The sequence below is a fragment of the Pogoniulus pusillus genome, chromosome 32, assembly GCF_015220805.1.
Source record: "Pogoniulus pusillus isolate bPogPus1 chromosome 32, bPogPus1.pri, whole genome shotgun sequence".
NCBI lineage: Eukaryota > Metazoa > Chordata > Aves > Piciformes > Lybiidae > Pogoniulus > Pogoniulus pusillus.
Window position 1 is genome coordinate 8740652 of NC_087295.1, and position 24452 is coordinate 8765103.

General features: G+C 41.6%; 1 protein-coding gene across 12 annotated transcripts in view; it reads right to left on the reverse strand.

Moving 5' to 3' along the window:
• The window catches only part of CNTNAP2 (contactin associated protein 2), a 1124907-nt gene that overhangs the window by 325488 nt on the left and 774967 nt on the right, over window positions 1–24452 (reverse strand). For all 12 annotated transcript variants that reach the window (XR_010308041.1, XM_064169555.1, XM_064169553.1 and 9 more), the window contains one exon: window positions 156–262. Coding sequence is in view for 11 of the 12 variants with exons in the window: in XM_064169555.1 (XP_064025625.1) it covers window positions 156–262 (107 nt within the window). In the remaining variant the exon portion in view is untranslated. The remainder of the gene's footprint in view (window positions 1–155; window positions 263–24452) is intronic.

The following is a 24452-nucleotide window of genomic DNA, read 5'->3' on the forward strand; positions in this document are numbered from 1 at the left end:
ATACATCCCTATGTAGTTAAGGTGAATATGATTTAGCCAGCATTTCCTTTCAGAAATGGATTTAGGATCTTTAGCACCCAGAGAGAAAGACTTTGACTTTTTAAAGATATGTCTTCTTTGCTTCACTGCAACCCCAATAGTGCAGGAGGACTTACAGTTATGGCAAGTGGCACCACTGTATCCAGTTCCATCACAATTGCACCTGAAGCTGTCCCACGTCTGGGTGCATTTGCCACCATGTTCACAGTGATTGGGCACACACCTGTCAGGGCAAGAGGCAAAAACAGAAAGAAAAAGGTAAATGAGCATCCAGATTTATACACAGCTAAATTGTGAGCTGCCCAAGCAGTGCATCGGGCCCTTGCCTGGTGATTAATCCTCGTTATTTCAGAGAGATTAACAGCATTTATATCTGAACACACAACTGCACAAAAGATGATTCATTGAGGCTCTGCTGCAGCTCTTCTACAAACAGCCAAAAAGCTCAGTGAAGGTGGAATACATTCATCCATCATAAATCAGGGTTCTAAGCCCTGTCTGACTGGTATTTTGCTGTCAAAACAAAAAGAACATCACAAATCACACCTCCTCTTGCTGTGCAGGACCACTCCAGTCCCACAACTGGCTAAAAGTTGAAAAAGGAATGCCAGTGAGATGCTAATTATCTTTCTGTAGCCAGCAATAGGGACAGGAATGACTAATGCTGCATCATTAAAACAAACTACAGGCTTCACTAGAAAAGCTGTAAAAGTTTGGTTTGGTCTTCACAAGGATTTGTGCCAAGTGTTGCTCACCTTTCTCCCACCCACCTGCTTTTCTCCAGCTACACTGCTGTTGGAGAGCAGAAAGAATGCAACAGAAAGAGTGGATCAGCAAAAAAAGTTATAGCAGAGTGTGTGTTTGTTGTTTGAAATACTATCTAAATGTAATTTTGAAAGATTTGAATCTGGCCAGTTTCTTAAAGACAGTTAAAAATGGAAACTACAATGTGCTCTCACAAGAAATGATTACATTTCTTGTCATCAGTGGGGCTTTGAAATATAATTGTGAAAGAAAATGTTTTGGTTTTCTTTCCTTATCTTTATTAAATTTGTTACAGTCAGACTCGGTGCAGGCTCTGTGTTCCTGATGAAGAATTAAAGGAGCTTTTCTTTCATGCTGAGCTGACCAAATCAGATCTGTGAACTATGTGTTTTTATTATGACATTAAAAATGAAAATTAGGAGATCCTCTATGAGAGAAATGATTTTCATAAATGCATTACAAATAAGCATCCTTATCTGTAAGATAAATCTGGAGCTTATCATATTGCTGTGATAGTTAACAATACTCTTTTAAATAACTTCCAAGGACAAATTGTCTTTCCCATATAGCAGTTTATTGAAACTGAAAGTACCTGGGTAAAGCTCATAAGAGCTTATTGTCTCCTATCTCCTCGAGTTCCACTTAACAGCACTGCTGTACATGACCCAACTAACCAAGAATAACCTCTGCCATGATATGGAATTATAGACTGGTTTGGGCTGGAAAGGATCTTTAAATGTCATCTAGTCCAAACTGCCTGCAATGAGAAGGGACATCAACTAGATCAGGTTGCTCAGAGCCTTGTCAAGCCTCACCTTGAATATCTCTGGGATGCAGCCTCAACAACCTCCCTGGACAACTCATTCCAGTGTTCCACTACTCTTACGGTAAAGAACTTGTTCCTAACATTCAATCTAAATTTACACTTCTCTGCTTTGAAACCACTGCCCCTCGTTCTCAAAGCCCAAGATAACCTATTCTGGAATGCTACCAGGGATGGGGCATCTACCACCACTCTGGGCAACTGTAATACACATTAAAGGCTTGAACCTTTTGTACTCTTGTTTCTAAAAGCCTTTTGATTTTATGCATGCACCTCAGAACATAGCACAATATAGATGTGTTACATTCTATATCAGCCTCCAGTATTTGACGTCATCTATCCTTTCTTTGTCAAAAAGATCAAAAAATAGTGGCTTGGTTAAAAATAGTGCTAAGAGAAATGCTCTCCTAAGGCAAGAAATGAAGCATTTACAAATATTGTTTTCACAGTAAAATGCAGTGATTCTACTCGAGGCAATTTTCACAGTTCAATAAATTATGTTTTCAACATGGTTTAAGCGAATTCATTTCGTTTTCTAAGTGTGGCAGACTGAAAGAACAGATAGAGCTGATTACTGCTATTCAGCTAATAGGTGACGACTTTCTGCTGTGTTCTTAACACCACAGAAGAAAACTAAGAGCATATAATAGCATATTTCTAAGCATTCAAACGATTAACAATTTAGATGAATCCATAGCTGGTGGGTATAAGAGCAGAGAACAGAAAGCAGTGACATTTCAAAACCAATTTCATGAAAGTAACTTTTGTTCAAGGATATAAACACCTACAGAACTCCCTAAATCTGAAGACAGGTTTTGTATTTTTTGCCAGCCTTTCAAAATAACTGGGTTTGATCTATTTGCAGCTTCATTTCCACTCCAACATAGATTACTTCAGAAGCATTTTTCCAGGGAACAAAACGAAAAAGCACAAACCATTTTTCCATGTGAATTCCACCAGCTATTTATATGAAGTCTCACACATAATGCTGGCAACTAGTAACAGACTTCAGTACAGCATAACTTACTGTAGCATACCTAATAGACATACTGCACTACTGACTATATAACTGAGGTAAACAACTTAATCAAGGGAAACATGCACAAAAAAGAGAGTCATTTAGCTGTATCATTTACTGGAGCATATTAAGTCATAAACTCAGAGATACTCAACAAACTCTCTGATGTTAAATTTGCACATAGAGTGACTAGTCTGGTCTACATTTCCACAATGTCTTTTCCACTCATTTGCTTTTCCCTGCTCTAAATATGATGTACTTTGAAAGGCAGAGTTAACACATCTTGAATGCCAGTGCTAACTGGAGTTTAAATGAGACTATAAGCCTCTATCCTTAAGTCTTCCCTCCACCTCACAATTTTCTGTTAGTTTACTTGATCAAAAAGCAAATCCATTATATAACTTCTGTAACACAATCTGCAGCTCACCTGTCTCACTGTTTGTTCAAACTTTACTCACTACAACATAGCTTACAGGAGATTTTAAGCAATCAGAATGCAGAAACCACCACAAAAAAAAAAAAAAAAAAAAAAAAAAAGGCAAACAAACCTTTTAAATTTAGCAGAGGTATCAAAGGGAATACAACTTCTAACTGTAAACTTCATTAAAACACTTTTCTTGCCATAAAGTGGTAATAAGACACAAATATTGGTAAGTTAGAAGGCACCTCGCCAGTGTATTTCTGTACACACCTTGCTATGAAATCTATGCTTTTCAATTTCATTTCACAGAATGGGTTGGGTTGGAAGGCACCTTAAAGATCATCCAGTTCCAATCCCCCTGCTGTCGGAGGGATGCCTCCCACTAGTCTCATTGTTCAAGGTCCTGTCCAACCTGACCTTGGATGTGTCTAGGGCAGAGGTATGCACAACCTCCCAGGGCAACTTATTCCAGTGTCTCACCACCCTCACTGTAAGAAATTTCTTCCTAATACCTGGTCTAAATCTATCCTCTCCCATCTTAAAGCCTTTGTTCCTGTCCTATCACTACAAGCCCTTGTAAAAAAGTCTTTCCTCCAGTTTTGTTGTGGCTTCTTTCAGATACTAGAAGGTCACTATAATGTCTCCCCAGATTCACATGGGATCATATAAGTTATCCACTCAGTGCTTATCATTGTATATATACACAAAATGCAAATACTTAAACACATTGCTGAGTTTCCACTGCTCAAAAACCTATTGGAAACAGGAAGGTTACCAACTGTGAGAAATGTCCACAGGGAATGAGAAAAAAAGTGATAAAGTTCATTAGTGGAAAAAGTTATTTCAAGAAGAGCTCACAATATTATGCAATAAGAATGACTTCAGTACATTTGGTCCTGCCTGACGGCAGGAGGATGGCCTCAAAGACCTTTGCAGATTCCCTTCTAATCCACATATTCTCATATCCCCAAAGGAATAGAAAGCATTTGTTTTAGTCTCTTAATTTCTCCTGATGTGTTTCCTTAGTGCTAGTTAACCTCTGTTAGTTAACAGATTTGGGTCACTGCCACAGACTTTTCAGAGCACCATATCCCCCAGGGCACGGATATTTAATATACTATCTTCCCCTGTCAACTTGTGGCCAAGATGTACAGTAATCGACCTCAATTCTTCAGTTTAGAGTTCATTTGAGCAAGAAGATAAAAAGTTATTTTGCCCTGGAAGCCAACTATCCAGATGGCCACATACTCTGTTAAATAAAGATCCTGCAAACTGAAAAACCATCTCAAACCTCACTGCTCTCCGCTATATAACACAGACCTTTCCCTTTTTCCACTTCTCTTTTGCCTTCCTTTCAAACTTCCCATCCTCCAGCTTGAGTTTAAAATATAGCTTGTGTGCAGATATAATTCAAATATAAACTAGCTGACTCTCCACATCAGTCAGAAAAAAAACATGCCAAGAAACATCACCAAAACAAACCATTCACCTGTGCAATTACTCCTTCACCTGAGAGGCCAAAAGGGAAGAATGAAACTACACACGAGAGATACTTGACACATATTGCCCACTGCTGTTCTGAAAAGAACTCTCAAACTCCAGTGCTAAGGACAGCATGAGAATTTCTGTAGAGCAGAATAAAATGTTACAGGCTTTTTGCAATGGAAAATAAGCTGGGTTGAATTATTCTGAACGTGAAATTCAATCTTTTCCTTCACATCATCAAATCCCTGTCTAATCTTGCTCCCGCTCACACCTCACATCTCATTTCTCTGCCAAATCATTTCTATTCTGATTTTTGTCCATTTCTCTGCCTCACAACTAACCATCATCAGTTGGTTCTGCAATATTTTTTTCCATTGCTTGTCCTTTCTATCACCTCCAAACATCTCCTTAAAATCCATACCCTTTAATCACCATTTCTTGCAGAGATCCTTCAAAACACAGACTTTTTAGAGTCATAGAATAGAATCAGTCAGGGTTGGAAGGGACCACAAGGATTATCAAGTTCCAACCCCCCTGCCATGTGCAGGGACACCCTACGCTAGGTCAGGCTGGCCAGAGCCCCATCCAGCCTGGCCTTAAACACCTCCAGGGATGGGGCCTCAACCACTTCCCTGGGCAACCCACTCCAGGCTCTCACCACTGTCATGCTGAACAACTTCCTTCTCATGTCCAGTCTGAATCTCCTCACCTCCAGCTTTGCTCCATTCCCCCTAGTCCTGTCACTGCCTGATAGCCTAAAAAGTCCCTCCCCAGCTCTTCTGTAGGCCCCCTTCAGATACTGGAAGATCACAAGAAGGTCATCTCAGAGCCTCCTCTTCTCCAGACTGAACAGCCCCAACTCTTTCAGTCTGTCCTCATAGGAGAGGTGCTCCAGCCCTCTGATCATCCTCGTGGCCCTTCTCTGGACATGCTCCAGCATCTCCACATCCCTCTTGTAATAGGAGCTCCAGAACTGGGTGCAGTACATCAGGTGGAGTCTCAGCAGAGCAGAGTAGAGGGGGAGAATCACCTCCCTTGAATTGCTGGCCACACTTCTCCTGGTGCAGCCCAGAATCTAGTTGGCTTTCTGAGCTGCCCGTGCACACTGCTGGCTCATGTTTTCTTGGTTAGGTATGAAGTTTCATCACACTCTACCTCCATACACATTCACACAAAGACCATTGAAATATGTCTCAAATTTAACACTTGGTTACTGTACAGTTACTTGACTGCTCAAGTAGGACATGACAGTTGAAGTCTATAAAATAAATTACAAGGAAGGTGATTTCAGAGTGCAATAAATTATACTTTCTAATGGGAGTATGAATTACTGAGTAGATGTAGCTTACTTAAACTAGCTACTGTAAATCAGTAATAAAATCACACAAATATCCTAAATGTATGGATTTGTTTGCAGTCATCTTGCTCTGTGCCACAAGACACATTCCACTTGGCATGGCAGAAGTTCTGAACAAAACAATCCAGTCAAGGCACATTGCTACTGCAGAGTCACAGAAGAGTTTGGGTTGTAAAAGATCTTTAAAGATCTCCTAATTCCAGCACCTCTGCCATGGGCAGGGACACCTTCTGCTAGACTAGGTTGTTCAGGGCCCTGTCCAACCTGGCCTTGCACACTTCCATGGAGGAGGGATCCACAACTCCCCCAGATAATCCATTCCAGTGTCTCACCACTCTCATTTGTAAAGCACTTACTGATAGATTTTTCTACTTCACCAAGTATTACCAAACCACCATCAGGTGAACATCAGCCACAGGGAGTCCCTGATATTTCATGTCCTAAATAAAAGTAAACCCAGCAGATCACACCTGTAAAATTCTTATTTACTGGCCAGTGAAAAGTGTTTCAAGTGACTTTTGAGACTTTCAGCAACAGCATTTAGATCTCGCACATGAGGCAATGCAAAGGGCAGGTGGGAGAGACTGTAAAATTAATTCAGATTAACAATAAATCCCAAACTAGCTTCACTTGCTGCTGACTTCTAACCTAATTGTTCACCGAAGCATATAATGAACAATGGCAGAACTAAACAATCCCTCCTGATACAGGGAGGACCTTGCCTTTCTTTGTCACTTACTCTAAGACAGGATCTTTGTATTTCTTCGGTGGACACTATCAAACTTCTTCTGTCAGGAGACCAAAACAAAATGCTTGGAACTTTTAAAGGCTGTGATTTACAAAGAGCAAATCGATGTTAAAATATGCAGTGGTATTTGGTTAAGCAAAGTTCCTTCAGGGCATATACCCAGCAAAGGCTGCCAAACAGTTTTTCTGTGTTATTCTCAGACCAATAAGGAGCTATTCTAAGCTGTTTGCATAAGACTCAGTAATCAAGGACTCATGCATAAAGAGCACTCAATGGACTCAATGAACTTAGAGGTCTTTTCCATCTGAAACAATTATATGATTCTAAAACCACCACAGTTAACCCATTTGGATTAAATGGTCCTATCTGATTTATGCAGTTTTTGCTTGTATCACAGAATCAACCAGGTCGGAAGAGACCTCCAAGATCATCCAGTCCAACCTAGAACCCAGCCCAATCCAATCAATTAGACTGTGGCACTAAGTGCTTCATCTGGTCTATTCTCGAACACCTCCAGGGACAGAGACTCCATCACCTCCCTGGGCAGCCCATTCCAATATCAAACCACTCTCTCTGTGAAGAACTTCCTCCTAACATCCAGCCTATACCTCCCCTGGCACAACTTGAGACTCTATATGGCAATGCAGAGACTAACTATTCCTTTTTCTCTTCTATCTATCACTTGTAATTCTCAGAGCACTTCACAAATTAGTTCCTTAGAAAGAAATGATACTGGTTCCACTTCAGCAACTGTAGGAGCTTGATAACCCATTTTGCTGCTCTTCTGGCAGAAAGCCTTGTGAACCTTTTGTTCCTAACCTAGGATCTACAGCAGCTGATGGCTGAATATCTGGCAGGGAACATGGATCTGCTTGAGGGTAAGAAGCTCTATGGAAGGACCTTGACAGGCTGAATTGACAGGCTCAGCTCAACTGTTTGAGATTCAATTAGGCCAAATGCTGGGTCCTGCTCTTGGGTCACAACAACCCCATGAACATGCCAGGCCTGGGGCACAGTGTCTGGAAAACGGCCAGCAGAAAAGGACCTGGGAGTGTTAATCAACAGATTTCTGAATATGAGCCAGAGTGTGCCCAGATGGCCAAGAAGGCCAACAGCATCCTGGCCTGGATCAGCAATAGTCTGTCCATCGGGAACAGAGTAGTGACTGGCCCCTGTAATCAGCACTGGTGAGGCCATACCTTGGGTACTGGATTCAAGTGAGTTTTTTGGATTGGTATATTTGAGCTTCTTAATTAGTTCAGGGTTAGTTTACTTTATTAGATAAACAAGTAGAAGAAGTGGCAGCTTGTCACTCAGCTAAGAATACCAGTGTGGCACAATTTAGCCCTCTTGAGGAACATGAGAAGATCTGTTAAGCACTGAGAATCCCTAGAAGACTCTCATGGGATTTGCTCAGTATGTTACTCAAGAAATCACAGAATCCTAGAATTATTTCATTTGGAAAAGTTCTCTAGGATCATGGAGTCCAACGGTCAAATCAACAGCTCCACGGCCATTAAACCATGCCAAGTCCACATATGTCCTATGCCTGACCACTCTTTCAGGAAAGAAACATTTCCTGATATCCAATCTTTACAGCTCTTCAAGTGTTGCCCTGAGCTGATTTTGTATTCATGTGACCACCTCCCTTCAGCTGTTTCAAATAGGTAAAGGAGAACATAATGGCTGAGCTTCAGAACAAACCATAAAATTGATTCTTTGGTGTCTTGTTAATTATTTATTCCTGCTACATTTTACAGCTTGAATTAAACACAGCTCTTGAGATTTTATTGACATCAGCTTCACTTTATAATCCATGTTACACACTTGGAGAAAGTTTCTCTGGTGAGCAGCCTACAGAAGCCAAAAAAGAGTGAGTACTATATTCCATTCTACTGAACGGGAGTGGTCATGCATTGAAAATGTTGAATTTCATAGAATGTTGTTTGAAATGGGTTCACTCCTGAATTTATCTTCTGGGGAATGAAAAATCTGGCAATTAGAAATCTTTATGTTTCTTCCCATAATGTAAAGATTTACTCAGTAATAAAGATGATTATACAACTGATGGATGACTTTGTATTAAAGGCCCCTTGCTGTGTCAATCAACACTGGGCATGAGGTGTGACATTCTGCCTTTCCTTGGTGCACACAGTAATGGGCCTTATCTGTCACCCCCACTTGTTTTGGTCCCTAGTGTCTTCATCAGACACAACAGCAATCTCATGTTATCTTCAAAGAGGGGACACAAATCATGATGCACCCTGTGCAAAAACCACAGCCCATTAAATATATTTTGCATTGCAAATTTCACAGAATCATGGAACCTCTTCAGTAGGAAAAGTCATAGAATCATAGAATCAATCAGGTTGGAAGAGACCTCCAAGATCATCCAGTCCAACCTATCACCCTGCCCTACCCAATCAACTAGACCATGGCACTAAGTGCCTCATCCAGTCTTTTCTTGAAGACCCCCAGGGACGGTGCCTCCGCCACCTCCTTTAAGATCATTGAGTCCAACCACTACCTAACTCTTCCAAGGCTGGAGCTAAACCACATCCCTGCCTCCTTGAAACACCTCCAGGACTGAGGATTCAGCCACCTCCCTGGGTGATTTGTTCCAATTTTGAGAACCCATTCAGGCAAAAGGTTCTTCTCATATCCAACCTAAACCTGCCCTGGTGCAACTTGGGGTCACGTAGTCTCATCCTATCACTTGTTGTCATGGAGAAGAGATCAGCTCCTCTTCTCCTTTTGGGGTAGTTGTAGAGAGTAAGGTCTCCCCTTCAGCCTCCTTTTCTCCAGAGTAAACAACCCCAATTCCCTCATCTGCTTCTTAGATCATCTGTTCTCCAGAGCCTGCACTAGCTTCACTGCCCTTCTCTGAAAGCCAGGTGGTTTCCCTGAAGTCAGAAGCAGTAAGCAGGGGTGTGAGTACACACAGCGACGTGCCTGCATATTCACACACTCAACATACCTAAACACACACAGATATCTTTTCCAAGACTGATGACAACCTCAAACCTCTGAAGGTGGGCAGTGCTCTCACACACACATTTCCTATTGAGAGCAGAACTGTTCTTAAGGAAATGGTAACAATAAGGATACAACTGGCTTAATAACATGGACTTGACTGTAAAAATTATAATGACATGATCCTGCTATGCTTAATTTTAATTACAAATAGCTCATTGCTGGCAATTTATTATTCTACTTAAATAGTCTTGTGATTGCCCTATAGAAAAATTGCTAAGACTATAATTTAGAGGTGTTTAGGGGCTCAGGATTCTATTTTTCTGCTTTTCAAGCACTGCAATTTGGGCACCATAGTTCAGGCTCTGTCAGTATTGCAGTTTATTAGAAGCTTTGATTTCTCAAGGGCTTATATTTCAGTTACAAAAATTTGCTCCAGAAATTCAGCACACAAAGCAGAAGCCAGGAAGACAATAAATAGCAGCATACTGCCAGCCCCGGTCCTGACACAGCTCATGCAATTGGCTGAACACTTCATGTTCCAGGAGAGCAAGGGCAGGCTGGTAGATAGTTTTAGAGATGCCTTCAGAAACAGAGGAGGAAAAGGAGGACACATTTCTACACAATACTTTGTTTTTGCTTTCCAGGGAGTTTATCATGAAATCATTGACATCTGAAACAGACTTTGCAGAAACATAAGAGCCACATTTGGTTAATATCTGAGCTTGACAAAATGTGGGAAAACATGATGGAATTCTTGAAATGTGTCATTTAAAATACAAGTTAAAGCATTTTATACATATGACACTCTACCAAGCCAAGAAATCAAAGAGTCATTTCAGATGGAAAAGACCTTTAGGATCATTGAGTCCAATCATTCTCTAACTGTACCAAGTCTGGTGCTAAACCATATTTCTCTGCATATTGCTGCCTCTTTTCAACACCTCCAGGGATAGGGATTCCACCACCTTGCTGGGGAGCCTCTTCCAGTGTTTGAGAACCCTTTCAGTCATTAACATTCTTTTAATAGCCAACTAAATTTCCCAGTCTGCAACTAGAGGCTATTTCCTCTCATACCATCACTCATTACTAGGGAGAAAATAAACAACCTCTGTTCAGGAAAATGTAGAGAGAAGATGTGCCCTCAGCTTCCTTTTCTTCAGAGTAAACAACCCCAGACCTGTTCTCCAGACCCTTCACCAGCTTCTTTGCCCTTCTCTGGACATGCTCCAGCACCTCAATGTCTTTCTTGGCATGAGGGGCCCAAAACTTAACCCAGGATTCTAGGTGTGGCCTCACCTGCTGGTCACACTATTCCTGATGCAGGCCAGGTTGCTGCTGCCTTTGGCCACCTGAGCACATGCTGGCTCACATTCAGCTGGCTGTCAATCAAGACCCTCAGGTCTTTCACTGCTGAACACTTTCAAGCCACTCTGCCCCAAGCCTGGAGCATTCATGGGTTTGTTTTGACCCCAACGTGGGTCTTGCAGAAAGCTTCCATTTTAGCCAACACTGAAACATTGCTGAATTTGTCATGAAAAAAATGTAGTTCATTTATTCCATTCACATAGCAGAACAAGCTTCTGCTTTATGTTCAGTATTAGTGAGATAAAATATACCCAATTGCAAAGTATTAACCACTCCATGCACAGGTATTTAAAGAAATGAAGACAGCATTTTTATGAATTGTTTGCAAGGCATCCAAGTGCTCAAGTAAAATTAAATCACAAACCATCCCTATTTACATTTCAATACAGTCTGGACACAAATATAAAGATTAATGGAATAGAAGACCAAAGCGGCTAATGGTAAAATAATAATCCAAGATTAATGACAAGTAAATAAGATTATTATATACACAAAGTGGACCTTTCAGCAATGAAAAGCTTATTCATTCCTTGAGCTTATAGCTGGCTATTTGCCTTTCAGTGGAGGGGTCTCACTCCTCTGTTCACTACTAAACATTCATCAAACAGAAAGGACAGCTGTTTCAGCTTATTATCACTGAGCATACAGGCTGCCCAGTTCATTAATGGCTTTACTTACAACCACTATTACTTTTTTCTCACCATAAATTAAGCTTGGTGAAAATATGTTGTGAATCCCTGCAGCTTCATTTCCCTGTTACACAGGAGGCTGGAAATCTCAGCAACTCCCTGAAAGGAGGGTGGGACACGGTGGAGTGTCAGTCTCTTCTCCCTAGTATGAGGTGATAGAATTACAGGAAATGGCCTCAAGATGCTTCAGGGGAGATTTGGGTTGGATATTAGAAGAATATGCTTCATTGAAAGGGTTCTCAAACACTGAAACAGGCTCATCAGGGAGGTGGTTGAATCCTCATCCCTGGAGATGTTTCAAAGAGGCAGAGATGTAGTGCTGAGCACCATGGTTTAGACCAAGACTTGCTAGATATAGATAATGATTGGACACACTGATCTTAAAGGTCTTGTATAACCAAAATGATTCTGTGGTTCTATGAAATAAATGCTGAAATGACATCTGCCTGTGGCCAACTCTCTTTTCAATAATGGTTACTGCTCTCAAGAGTTTTGTAGCTCTTACATCTTTCCTGAATGAGGTACCTACATTTATGTGAAGCAGGTAATGTAGGGGTGATCACTGCAAAGAAAAGCTAAGCCAGATGCTCAGCTGTGCTGTGGTTACAAAATAATACAGGAAGTCATAACAAAAGATTCTTTGATTCACAGAAAGGTCTCACTTGCCTCATCCTCTGGCCAGGCATCCCAGACACGCATGCACCCATGACCCTTTTTTCCTCTCTAAGCATCTACAATCTATTGACTCTATATTTTGATGTCAAATTGTGTCCCACACTTTATCCATTTTTTTTTTCTCCTGCCCTGACTTGATTTTAAGCCCTAATTTTCAAAAACAGTGCTCTGTTCCCACATCCCAGATTCTGAACGAGTACTTTTTTCCCTCTCCTGCTCTCCTAGCCAGAGTCCTGGTGAACATTCACCAGACCAGCAGTCTATCTAGTCAATCTGCTATATTAATCCAGATCTGCTGTCACCAACAGTTTCACAGTTCTTCTTTCTACTCTCAGCACTGCAAATATCCTTGGTTAGACAAAGGAATCCTTAACAATGTCCTAAAAGCCTTTGCACAACCCCGATTTTTATTAACATTGTTGAATGCTTGTATTTACAGGGTGTCCTGAGACATGCCTAATTTACTCATGTCCTTGCAGTGAAGGAACAAGTGTACAGGTGAATTAAGCCTTTCAGTGCTAATTCTTAGGGCATAGTCTAAGCACTAATGCTCAGCTGTAGCCAGAAAAAGAGTTCCTGGATCAAGGACAAAGCAAATCCTACAAATCAGCATTTACAAATCTGACCTGGTGAAACTGAATTAGGGCTTTTGTTATTTATGTGAATTGGTTCAACAGAAATAAGCCATTAAAGCTTTGAAAGCCTCTTGTGGAATCTGCAGTCATTTCATAAAGCTTTGCTAAACCAGGATTTCTGAAGTAGGATTCCTGTTGTTCCTGGTTTTGATGAACAAGGACCTACATAGAGCTCAGCAAAATAAAGCTGAACAGCAAATAAGGAAATCTGTTCTGTTGAGAATTTGCTCAGAGAGTGGTTAATAGTGAAAGGAAATGCTCCAACTCTGGAAAAAAAGATAATCTTATTCTTTATCATGAGCACTGCAGCAACTGCTCATTTCAGTATTTGATGGGAAAATACTTTTGTTTGCTCCCATGGAGAGGTGGATCACCATGACCACTGTACCACATCTCAAAGTGCTATGTCCACATGTTTCTTGGAACACCTCCAGGGATGGTGACTCCACCACCAGCCTAGGCAGCCTGTTCCAATGCCTGACCACTCTTTTCAGTAAAGACATTTTTCCTAATGTCCAACTGAACTGGAGCTTCAAGTGCTACTATATAGAATTTCAGTATTGAGTTACACTGTGACTGGGCTTACTTTGGACTCTCAGAGACATATTTTACCAGACAATCACTGAAAAATATGCTTCAAATACTCTGTGGGAACAAATGTTCTATTGGTTAGGCTTTGCCAAAACTCCAGTTGTATAGAGTTATTATCCAGAGACCAAGGTCAAATGCTGCTCACATCTCTGATGAAGGAGATGCAATTAGATATATCATTACGTGGAAGCATCATTCTTTGTCTTTCCCTTCCATATACAGATGTAGAGCTAAAACCTGGAAGTGTGACTGTGTGGGAAGAATAAATGCAGTTTGTAACATATACAGTGACTTATTTTTCATGAGGACTTCTGGAGCAGTGTGCAGGATATCTGAAAGCACTTAAGTGTGCACATCCATGCTCTAGATTTACTGAGTTGTATAATCCTCAAAGTAAAAGTCCAGTTATCTTCTGAAAGACTTGGTGTTTACTACTTCTGTAACTTCTATTGTGGGGAAAGATGGAGGGAAAATTTTCCCCTTTGAAGTGTTGCTACATACACAGCTGTACTCATGGTCTCATTTGTAGCAAGACTGGGATTGGTCTCTTCTCTTTAGGTAACAAGCGATGAGAGGAGATGGACTCAAGTTGCACCAGGGGAGGTTTAGCTTCGATACTAGAAGAAACTTCTTGACTGAATGGGTTCTCAAAGATTGGAACAGGCTGCCCAGAGAGGTGGTTGAATCCCTATCCCTAGAGGTGTTTCAAAGCCACACAGATGTGGTGCTGAGGGACATAATTTAGCTCTAGACTGAGTAGAGCTGGATAATGGTTGCACTCAATCTCCTTCTGTCTACCAACTGAAATGAGTCTGATTCTGTTCTATGATTTAGAGCTCTCAAAAGGTCCCAGCAGAATGTGGTTACCATTAGCTTGTCCCATGTGCAAAATATCTGTTAAGTGACAGTAGAGAATTAGGGTGATCTTACTGGCATTGTTTGGGAATAAACAGTTTAAGCTATGTGTAACTTTGCACCTGCAATGGCTTTAATTCTATATTTTCAGATGGTTACTTGAAAACACAGTTAACTTCAATGCCTGGGTTTAAAGTTCCATACTTTAAGAACTGTAAGAATCAACGGAGTGCAGAAGTAGAAATAAGCTGTCAATCAGCATTTCCACTGAAGAAAACTAATCTTGTAGCTACAGTGCTAGGCTCCTGATTGTCGAGTATGATAACCTAGCAGAGCCCACATTAGTCTGAGTTTCTTAGTACAATGAAGGGAAGTGGATCACTAAGAGACTCTTGGCAGTTTCAGGTCCTTGCAGTACTGTCAGCCACATAAAAAGGCAAACTTCCACAACATGTTACAGATCAGAAGAGATAAATCAGCTCTCAAAACCTACTTGAAGTTTTTTAAGCTACTTGAAAAGATCTTCATAGTGAATCACCAGTCTTGCAAAGATGGGATGCATTTAAATAGTGAACTAATACATTATGTACATCAGAGAGACTGCAATTCAGAAATCACAGCTACAAACAGGAGAAAGTTCTGTGCAAGAGCAGTGGAATTACACCACAATTTGCTCAGCTACAAAGAAAAAATATTTCTAAGTAATACACAATATAAATAGTTATTACAGTTTGTTATACAAACAAACTGTCCCTGAAATATACAGTGGAAGAGGGAAAAAAAAAGCTAATTTCAGCGAAAAGCTGAGAGTAAGCTCGAAGGTAATGACAGATCTCACAGGCAGAAGAATTTGTAGCTACCAGTGGACTACAAGCTCTAATCCAGAAGTTCCACTAACAAAACTGATTGCTAGAATTCTGAAGGGAGAGTTAGAAAAATCAGAAAATAAAACTATTAAGTATTAACAAGTATAAACTGGGGAAAAAATTATGAGGTAGGAAAGGTGAGTCTATCAGGCTTTGGAATAGGTTGCCCAGGGAGCTGGTGGTTTCACCATTCCTGGGGACGTTCAAAAAAGCTTGGACATGGCACTCTGAGACATGGTTTAATGGCCACGGTGGTCTTAAGTTGAAGGTTGGGCTCAATCTTAGAAGTCTCTTCCAAATGAAACATATTTGTGCTTAAGAAAAAAGAAAGATAGTGAACAGATGAGCTAGAAGAATACAGATCACTAACTCAGAGAGAATTACGCTCTAAAAGAATGTTTTTATCCAGCCTATATCCTCCACAAGTCTCCTCTTCTAGGTTTCTTATCCCCTTACTTCTCTTCTAGATAGCCTGAGAGAGTGGAGGTTGTTCAGCCTGGAGAAGAAAAGGCTCCAGGGAAGCCTCAGGGTAGCTTTTCAGTGTCTGAAGGGGGCAACAGGAGAGCTGGAGAGAGACTTCTGCAAAGCATGGAGTGATAGGACAAGAGGTAATGGCCTGAAATTGTGCCAGGGGAAGCTTAGGTTGGGTATAAGGAAAAATGCCTTTCCTGAAAGAGTGGTCAGGCATTGGAACAGGCTGCCCAGGGAGGTAGTGGAGCTACCATCCCTGGAGGTGTCCAAGAAACAGATGCGCTTTGGGATTTGGTTTAATAGCTGTGGTCACCTTAGGTCAATATTTGGATTTAATCCAACCAAAACAATTCTACAATTCTATGTGCTGTCAAGCTTTGATTGTACAGTAGAGCCCAGGACACATTTTACCTGAAAAGAAAATCACAAATAAAGAAGAGAAAAAAATAAGCAAGAGCTACAGACAACTGAAAGGCACATGGAGAAATAAGAAAGGCAGATGAGTTACTGAAGTTAGGACGATCATCTTAATTATGCTAGCCTCATGAAAAATAACATAAGATCATTAGCAGCCAGCAGGGATAAGTACCTCAGTTTTATTACTCACAAGAAACACTCAAGACAGCTGAACATATGCTTTAAAATGTCACTGTCTCACTCTGACCTCTTCTTAGACTGTCATAATTTGTTACTTTTAAATCCTTAATATATTTTCATTTCTGCCATGTTCTGGAAAGTTCTTCAAGCACAATGCTCACAAAGAAACTTTGGAGTGAAGATGGTATCAAAGGATCTCATGTTAATTCCCAAATAAGCTGTTCTAATATAATTTAAGACTGTAACCTAATTCAGAAACCTGGGGTTTGTTTCCACCTATAGCTCTGAACAGACTCATGAGCCATAGGATGCCCACTGGCCATTCTGGAGCTGCTGCTGCAGTAGCCACATCCTGTGAGGCTCTCTAGTATGCTGTCTTTGGTGGGGGTGTTCAAACCAAGCTTTCAAATTGTTTCAATTCATTGCTGCTGCTGAAGGTGTGTCAATGCTGCACTATGAACAGGGGCTCCTCTGTCATGACATTTAACCAACAAACCAGTAATACTTCCCTTGTGCTTCCTTTGAGCCACAGACAGAGGGCTGGTTAACATTCACTTCAGCTAACAAGCATTCATGGAATTTGTGGTAGTTTGGGACTTCCCCCCTCCCCTCGGCTTTGGAAATCACCCAGACTAGACTCAGCCAGCTCTGGAATTGAATGAAGCCTTATTATTTACAGCCTAGCACAAGATACAAGCAGATAGTTACAGTATACACAGTTATAGACAGAAATATACAAGATAAAAGGTAATACAGAAGCACAACAGCCCTCCCTGAAACCTGAATCCCCAGGAGGGGCTCTCAACCACCCTTCCACCTTCTCCCACCCCTCAACCTTGCCCCAGATGTTGTCTTGTGCCCCAAGGAAGAATGGAGGGTTGGCCAGGGGGATTAGGAAGCAAGTGGATTAATCAGAGAGATGGAGGGTGAGGTTAGAGAGAAATGCAGCCCAGAGCCCAGGCAGTGCCCAAATGCCTTATCTATGTTTATACTCTTGTTCTTATACATCTCAGCAAGCCTATGAGTGAAGTAGACATCACCATTGTTTCCCTTTCACAGCCTGTAATCTAGTTCTTCTCTCCAAAACATTCTAGCTAGCTTCAGACTAGCACAGAATTGTAGAATGGTTCAGGTTGGAAACGACCTTAAATATCATCTAGTTCCAACCCCTCCTCCGTGGGCAGGGACACCTTCCAGTAGACCAGTTTACTCAAGGTCTCATCCAACCTGGCTTTGAGCACCTCCAAGGAGAGAGGCATCCATGACCTCTCTGGACAACCTGTTCTAGTGTCTCACCACCCTCACTAGAAACAATTTCTTCCCGAGCTGGTAACATTAGGATGTCAAAAGCTCCTTTTAAGGTCCTGTACCAGCAGGGGCTGTTAACAGAGAGAAATCATGCAGATTTCCAGGATCTAATGAGCTCACTTGATCTGCATGGAGGTACCCACTGCTGACCATGCAAGGGCTTGGCACAGATACTTCCTTTTTTTTTTTTAACAGCAAAAGATATCTAAATTAGAAACTTCTACAGGTATAAAGGAGCAACCTCGCTGCATAAGCTTAAAAAGGTTACATTTGCCTTTGACAAATGAGCAGATCCAGAAATAAGCTTTTTCTGTCTTTTTTTTTTTTTAATTTTGATGTGAAGATACTGGGATAATGACTTTGGTAGACTTTGAGGTCTGTGCCACCTGCATAGACTCCCTTTCACCCACACAACAACACCTCCCCTCCACCCACTTTTTTTTTTTCAATCCAGAAAGATTTACATCTTGGTACATTACAGGGAAAAAAAAAAGCTTTTGATAGGGATGTATAAATCTAGCTTGCCAAGATATCTCTCACTGGAAAGCAGAGTCATTTTTTGTGCACAGCAGTAAGAACAGTGTTGCAGGGAAGAATTCAGCTCTCCTTCCACCCTTGAATGAAAACAGAAAAAAGAGTTCACCTGACTACCATCTGCTTTGAAAAATACTGACACTGTTACATTAGAGCACAGCACACAGAATATAGTGGAGAGACAGATGAGTCTCCTAAGACCACATCATTTTGTTTAAATATGGACATTTCCACTTATCACAGCCCCTTTTGCAACAGTTGCTAGATTTAGAATAAGACTCTTCAGTGGAAGGTCTGGGGGTTAGCTTGAAAGAGACAAAAACATATCAGAGGTTTCTGCATTAAATCCCCATCATATCTAACTGCACTTCACTTTTGTCTGGGCATTCATGCCTTTCAAAAGAAGTAAGAAGCTGAATATATACCCATGCCTAGAAGCTTTAAGAAAGTGGAATCATTCTAAATGCTGTCCTTAGTAGGGGAAATTAAACTAGCTCCTTAAAAATGTCTTTTGTTTCTTCACTGTAAAAGAAACCATAGTGTAGTGGGGCTATTTCAGTGCCATCTCAGAACTGTACAAGACCCTGCAGAGAAGTAACCTGAAATAACTTCTCTCCTGGAGACTGATTAGTTCAAACAGACATGAGGAAGCAATAGGATATGTGAACCAATAAGCCTGGGTACCATCTGTAATTCAGGAGGCGACAAACAACTGATACTTCAGATAGATTCAGGTGAGGTAAAAAGCCACTTACTTGCAAGTGAGTTTCTGGGGAGGAAGCTGGGCAGGCAAGCTGCAGTAGGCACACATACACAATCAATCACCCACTTGGCTTCAACTTGATGAAACTGGTTAGCCATAGGACAATACAGTGTGGCTCTTGTTGATGCCTAGTTCCTCTTATCATGAAGGATTATGTTTCCCTTTGATGGAAAGGTACTGATTAGATCCCAAGTGATCTGAATGGTATAATGGGAGCACAAACCAGGACAACAGATGGCATCACCTCCAGTTAAGTTTCATGCTTTTTCATTCAGATCTTCATAGTGCTGCTGGGACGTGATTTCCTACCATATATCAGCTAGACATTGGCCTCTTTAGGTGAAAACAAAAAGGTAAGTTTTGATTTTGATTAATGTTTTGATTAATGTCTTCCCTTCTAGAGGGCAGCATCATTCCTTCTGCCTAGAAGTTTTTCTCAGTGATGTCTTGTGTCACCTTTCTGCTTAATGAGCAAGTGAACAAGGGAGAGTGTTGCACAGTCTGCTTGCTCTGGACGACAGGCAGCAAGTCAAGCCAGGGGATTAAATGAGTGGGTCAGGGATGGAATCAGTGAGGCACTTGGCTAGGCACTGGCAGAGCTGTAGCATAGCTTAGACTATGAAGAGAGGGGAAGCCTGAAAGTGAAGAGCTGGGGAAACCAGTACACCATTATGACCTTGTTGTGGTTTAGAGGTAGTACTTAAGCCTAATTCCTAATTATAAGTAAGAACAGGAATTTTCCAAAGACTTTGAGTAAAAGATAAATAAAGTTAGGGATTACACACAGAATAATAATTGATAGTTATTTGCTGGATAGCTTATCCTTGATAGCACAAACTTGCTCTGCTCCTTTCTTCTTCTTTTTCCTCTCCACAACTTTGCTTGCTTTGTTCCCTTTTCTCCTTTCTGACCTTCTGCTGGCTCAACTGACTCATATTGTACCTGTGGGGTACCAGGAAGGCAAAAGGGTCAGGGAAGGCTGTTAGCAGTCTTTCTGGGCTGCCCAAGGGTGGGGAAAACTGAATTATTGAACAAGGAGGTCCTTGTATTGTTGTTGAGTTGTAAATGTATGTAAATACCCTGCGTATGTGTTCATTGCATTTTATACTTGTATATTTCAGTCCACTTTTGTAAATATAGCTTTCATTTCTGCTTTCAAGTTCTGAGTTTGTTTGGTAATTTACTCTGGGGATAAATTCCAGTTCATTGGGGTCCAAATCCAATGCACAACAGACCTGCTTTCCTGTTGGTGGCCATGGCCTTTGAAAGACATTCCTGTCAGAAAACTGCCAGAACTCAGCATGACAAACCAGGTCACAGTATATGACATTTTTAATTGGTCAAACATTTAACCATTATCTCATTCCAGGAACAGAAATAGGGTAAGCTATGTAGTATTTGTTCCTTAGCTTCACCTCTCCTCATGCTGATTGATCTCACCCAAGTAAAAGAGCACATCTGTCAAGACCTGTGCATTCTTGCCACAGGAAGGTGAAACAAAAGTGAGCAGGAACCTCACATAACTCCCTAAAGATGTCACTACAGTGATGGAGGAGACAGCTTACTCACAGGATACAAGGAACTACAAGGCTGAAAGAAATAAAAACCTGTGTTTATTATGTTGGAGATAACTGCCAGGTCAAAGAGGTTGAGAATAAAGTTCTAACTTAATATTTGATAGAGAAGAAACCCCAAGGCCTTTGCCTTGGAGAAAACAATGTCAACTGAATATACAACATTCCTCTCAGCCTGCAGCATTTATTATTGCCTCTTCAACAGTCTGCATTCCATCTGTCTTCAATGAAGAGTATAAGACAAGGAGAATTTAGAGCAGAATTACCTTCTAAACCATATTGTTCTATAGTAATTGTGGCAGAAGCCCATGGAAACTAGCTGGCAGATCTGGTTAACTGCAATAAATGATCATAACTGGGGTGAAAATACATCTCACAGACTGCAAAGAGATAAGGATGGAATTGTGGAAAAGGAATGACAGGTAACATTTTTTGGAAAAAAAAATAATAGTCAATGTCTTAAGAAAGGAAAATAATTAGCAAACTCTCTTCTACAAACAGCCTGACTGATAAAATGCTGAAATGTGGCCAATTGCTTAGAAGAAATCCCCATTTTGTCCTTTCGTCTAAGACAGTCCCAGAAATCTTACTGAAAACTGGTACAGGTTACTGAGTGTCAGTGTGCCCAAGATCAGCAGAGTTAAAAAGGACTCATCTAATTAAAGGTTTAACCTTTTAAAGCTTTAAATGTGATAAAAGCCCTTGTATATGGAAAATACCACATTCAGTTCTGGGCCCCTAACTACTAGAAGGACATTAAGGTGCTGGAGTGTGTTCAGAGAAGGGCAGTGAAGCTGATGAAGGGTCTGAAGAACAGATTTGGGAAGACTGTGTGAGGGAACTGGGGTTGTAGAAAAGGAGGCTGAGGGGAGAACTCATTGATCTACATCTCACTACAATGAGGTTAGGGTAAGGTGGGGTTGGTTTCTTCTCTCTAGTATCAGTTGACAGAACTACACATCCCTGAAAGGAGGTTGGGGTGATGTGGGGCTGGTTTCTTCTCTCTAGTACCAGTGGACAGAACTACACATCCCTGAAAGGAGGTTGGGGTGAGGTGGGGGCTGGTTTCTGCTCTCTAGTACCAGTGAACAGAACTACACATCCCTGAAAGTAGGTTGGGGTGAGGTGGGGGCTGGTTTCTTCTCTCTAGTACCAGTGAACAGAACTACACATCCCTGAAAGGAGGTTGGGGTGAGGTGGGGGCTGGTTTCTTCTCTCTAGTACTAATGGACAGAACTACACATCCCTGAAAGGAGATTGGGATGGGGTGGGGTTGGTTTCTTCTCTCTAGTATCAGTTGACAGAACAAGATGAAATAGCTTGAAATTGTGCCAGAAAAGTTTCAGATTGGGTATTAGGAAAAATTTCTTCCCTGAAAGAGTGGTCAGGCATTGAAACAGGCTCAACAGGCTGCCCAGGGAGGTGGTGGAGTCACCACCCATACAGGTTTTCAAGAAACATGTGGACACGGCACTTTAGGACATGGTTTAATGGCCGTGGTGGTGTTAGGTCAATGGTTGGACTCAACGATCTCAGAGGTCTTTACCACTCAAAACAATCCTATGATTCTGTATGCACTAACATGAGTTCAGGTCACAGGAAGTACAATTACCATGTGAATGAGATTTAGAAATAAAATATGGGAAGCTGTGAAGCTCACAAGATCAGGTGGATTTTAGCACTTCAATAATTTGACTGAAATAGGATATACTTCATGTATTTCTCACCCGTGAACACTGAACAAGAGAGATTGCACAGCACAGACTTGACAGAGGCAGATTTTAAATAATAGCAGGAGGAGTGGAGAGAAGATTACAGACCTTTACTTCAGTAGAGACGAAGATGATGAAATCAAGGTATTTAATCATCAACATTACAAATGTCACCCACTGGTTATCAGCATTAATTTGAACATAAAGGCACGACGCAGTGGGTGCCTACCAGCACCGAGATCATTATGAAGACAGATGCTGGGCTGAGGGCAGAGTTAATTACATTAGCTGGCCATATTACTAAGATCCTATTGCTGCTTGCTCTGACTAACAAATGGCTGCAGAATGCTCTTAACCACCCATTCTTCTGCATGTTGCTTTTAGCGAGCACTGCATTCATTTGTAAGCCCCCAGCACAAGCTGCTTCACTTGGTAGGGGGTGAGAAGCTGGCCTCTGAATATGGCTGGTGGTGGTGGTAACTGAAATGGATGTGGGAAGATGTTGCAGATGAAACATGACAGTAATTCCAGCAAGAGTGAAATTGAGAGAAAGCAGTGCTTTGCTTCTGATACATTTCTGCACAAAAGCTACTTTTAACAACTATCTTCAGGAAAGCTGATGGTGAATTCTAGCTAGAAACTTCCACTGCTGCTTTCAGTTTATGCACTTACCCAGCTACCTGTGCCTAAGGGAGCAGCCCAAGGGAGGTTCTGTTCCCACTCTACTCTGGCCTGGACAGGCCACATTTGAAGCCTCTAGTTCTGAGGTCCCCAGTTCAAGAGACACAAGGAACTATTGGAGAGAATCTAGTGGATACTACAAAGATGCTGAAGGCACCAGAGCATCTCTGTGTGGAGGAGAGGCTTAGAGAACTGAGGCTGTTTAGCCTGGAGAAGAGCACCCTGATTGAGGATCTTCTCAATGCTCAGCAAGAGCTAAAAGATCAAGATCTTTATCTTGGTGGGGCCAGGTTCTTTTCAGTGGTGCCCAGTGACAGGAGAAGGTGCAATGGTTACAAACTGGAACCCAGAAAGTTCCACCTAAACATGAAAAGAAAGATTCTTTGCTGTGAGATTGCTGGAGCCCTGGAGCAGGCTGCCCTAAGAGGCTGTGGAGTCTCATCTGGAGCTTCCAAACCCACCCATTGTGATCCTGGGTAACCTGATGTGGGCAACCTTACATTAGCAGGGGGGTTGGACTGCATGATTTCCAGAGGTCCCTTCCAACCCCTACCATGATGGGGTTCTGTGACACCTGTACATCAGCCTTCAGAAATTCATGACCCTAACTTACAGTGGTGAATACATGTATGTGGCTGTAACCCAGTGTTTCTACATTAGGTTAGCTCTGAGATCCACCGGGCGCACAGTCCTGCCTTCTGCAGTGGGCAGCTGCACCTGCTATAGAAAACCAAACACTTTATGAAGGGCACATTATACAGTCATACTTGCCTTGACATCTCCTGCCTGTTTCTGACAATTGACAACTGTGGAGGGAAATCTTCAGCCACTATAGATACTATTCCATTAGCAGGAAAGATCTATGTGGACACATAAACCTGAGTCTAAGGTGTAAGAATTTTCGACAATGCTATCTTTATATTTGAAGGCTATGACAAGAAGTGTGACCAACAGGACACAGGAGGTTATTCTTCCCTTCTTCTCTGCTCTTGTGAGACCCCACCTGGAGTCCTGTGTCCAGTGATGCTGCCCCCAGCACAAGAAGGACATGGAACGGTGAGAGCAGGTTCAGAGTAGGCCATAGAGATCACCAGCGCTGGAGCACCTCCCCTACGTCTGTGAGAGTTGGGGCTGTTCAGCTCAGATATGAGAAGGCTTTGGGGAGACCCTATAGTAGCCTTACAATGTCTTAAGGGGAGGGCTAGAAGAAAGCCAGGAAGGGACTTTTTACAAAGGCTTTTAGTGACAGGAAGAGGGTGAACGGATTGAGGCTTAAGATGAGTAGATTTAGACTAGATATTGGGAAGAAATCCTTTGCAGTGAGGGTGGTGAGACACTGGAACAGATTTCCCAGAGAAGTTGTAGATTCCCCCTTCCTGGAAGGATTCAAGGCCAGACTGGATAAGGCTTTGAGCAACCTAATGTAGCAGAAGGTGCCCCTAACAATGGTATGGGGTCTGGAAGTAGATGATCTTTCAGGTCCCTTCCAACTCAAACAAATCTA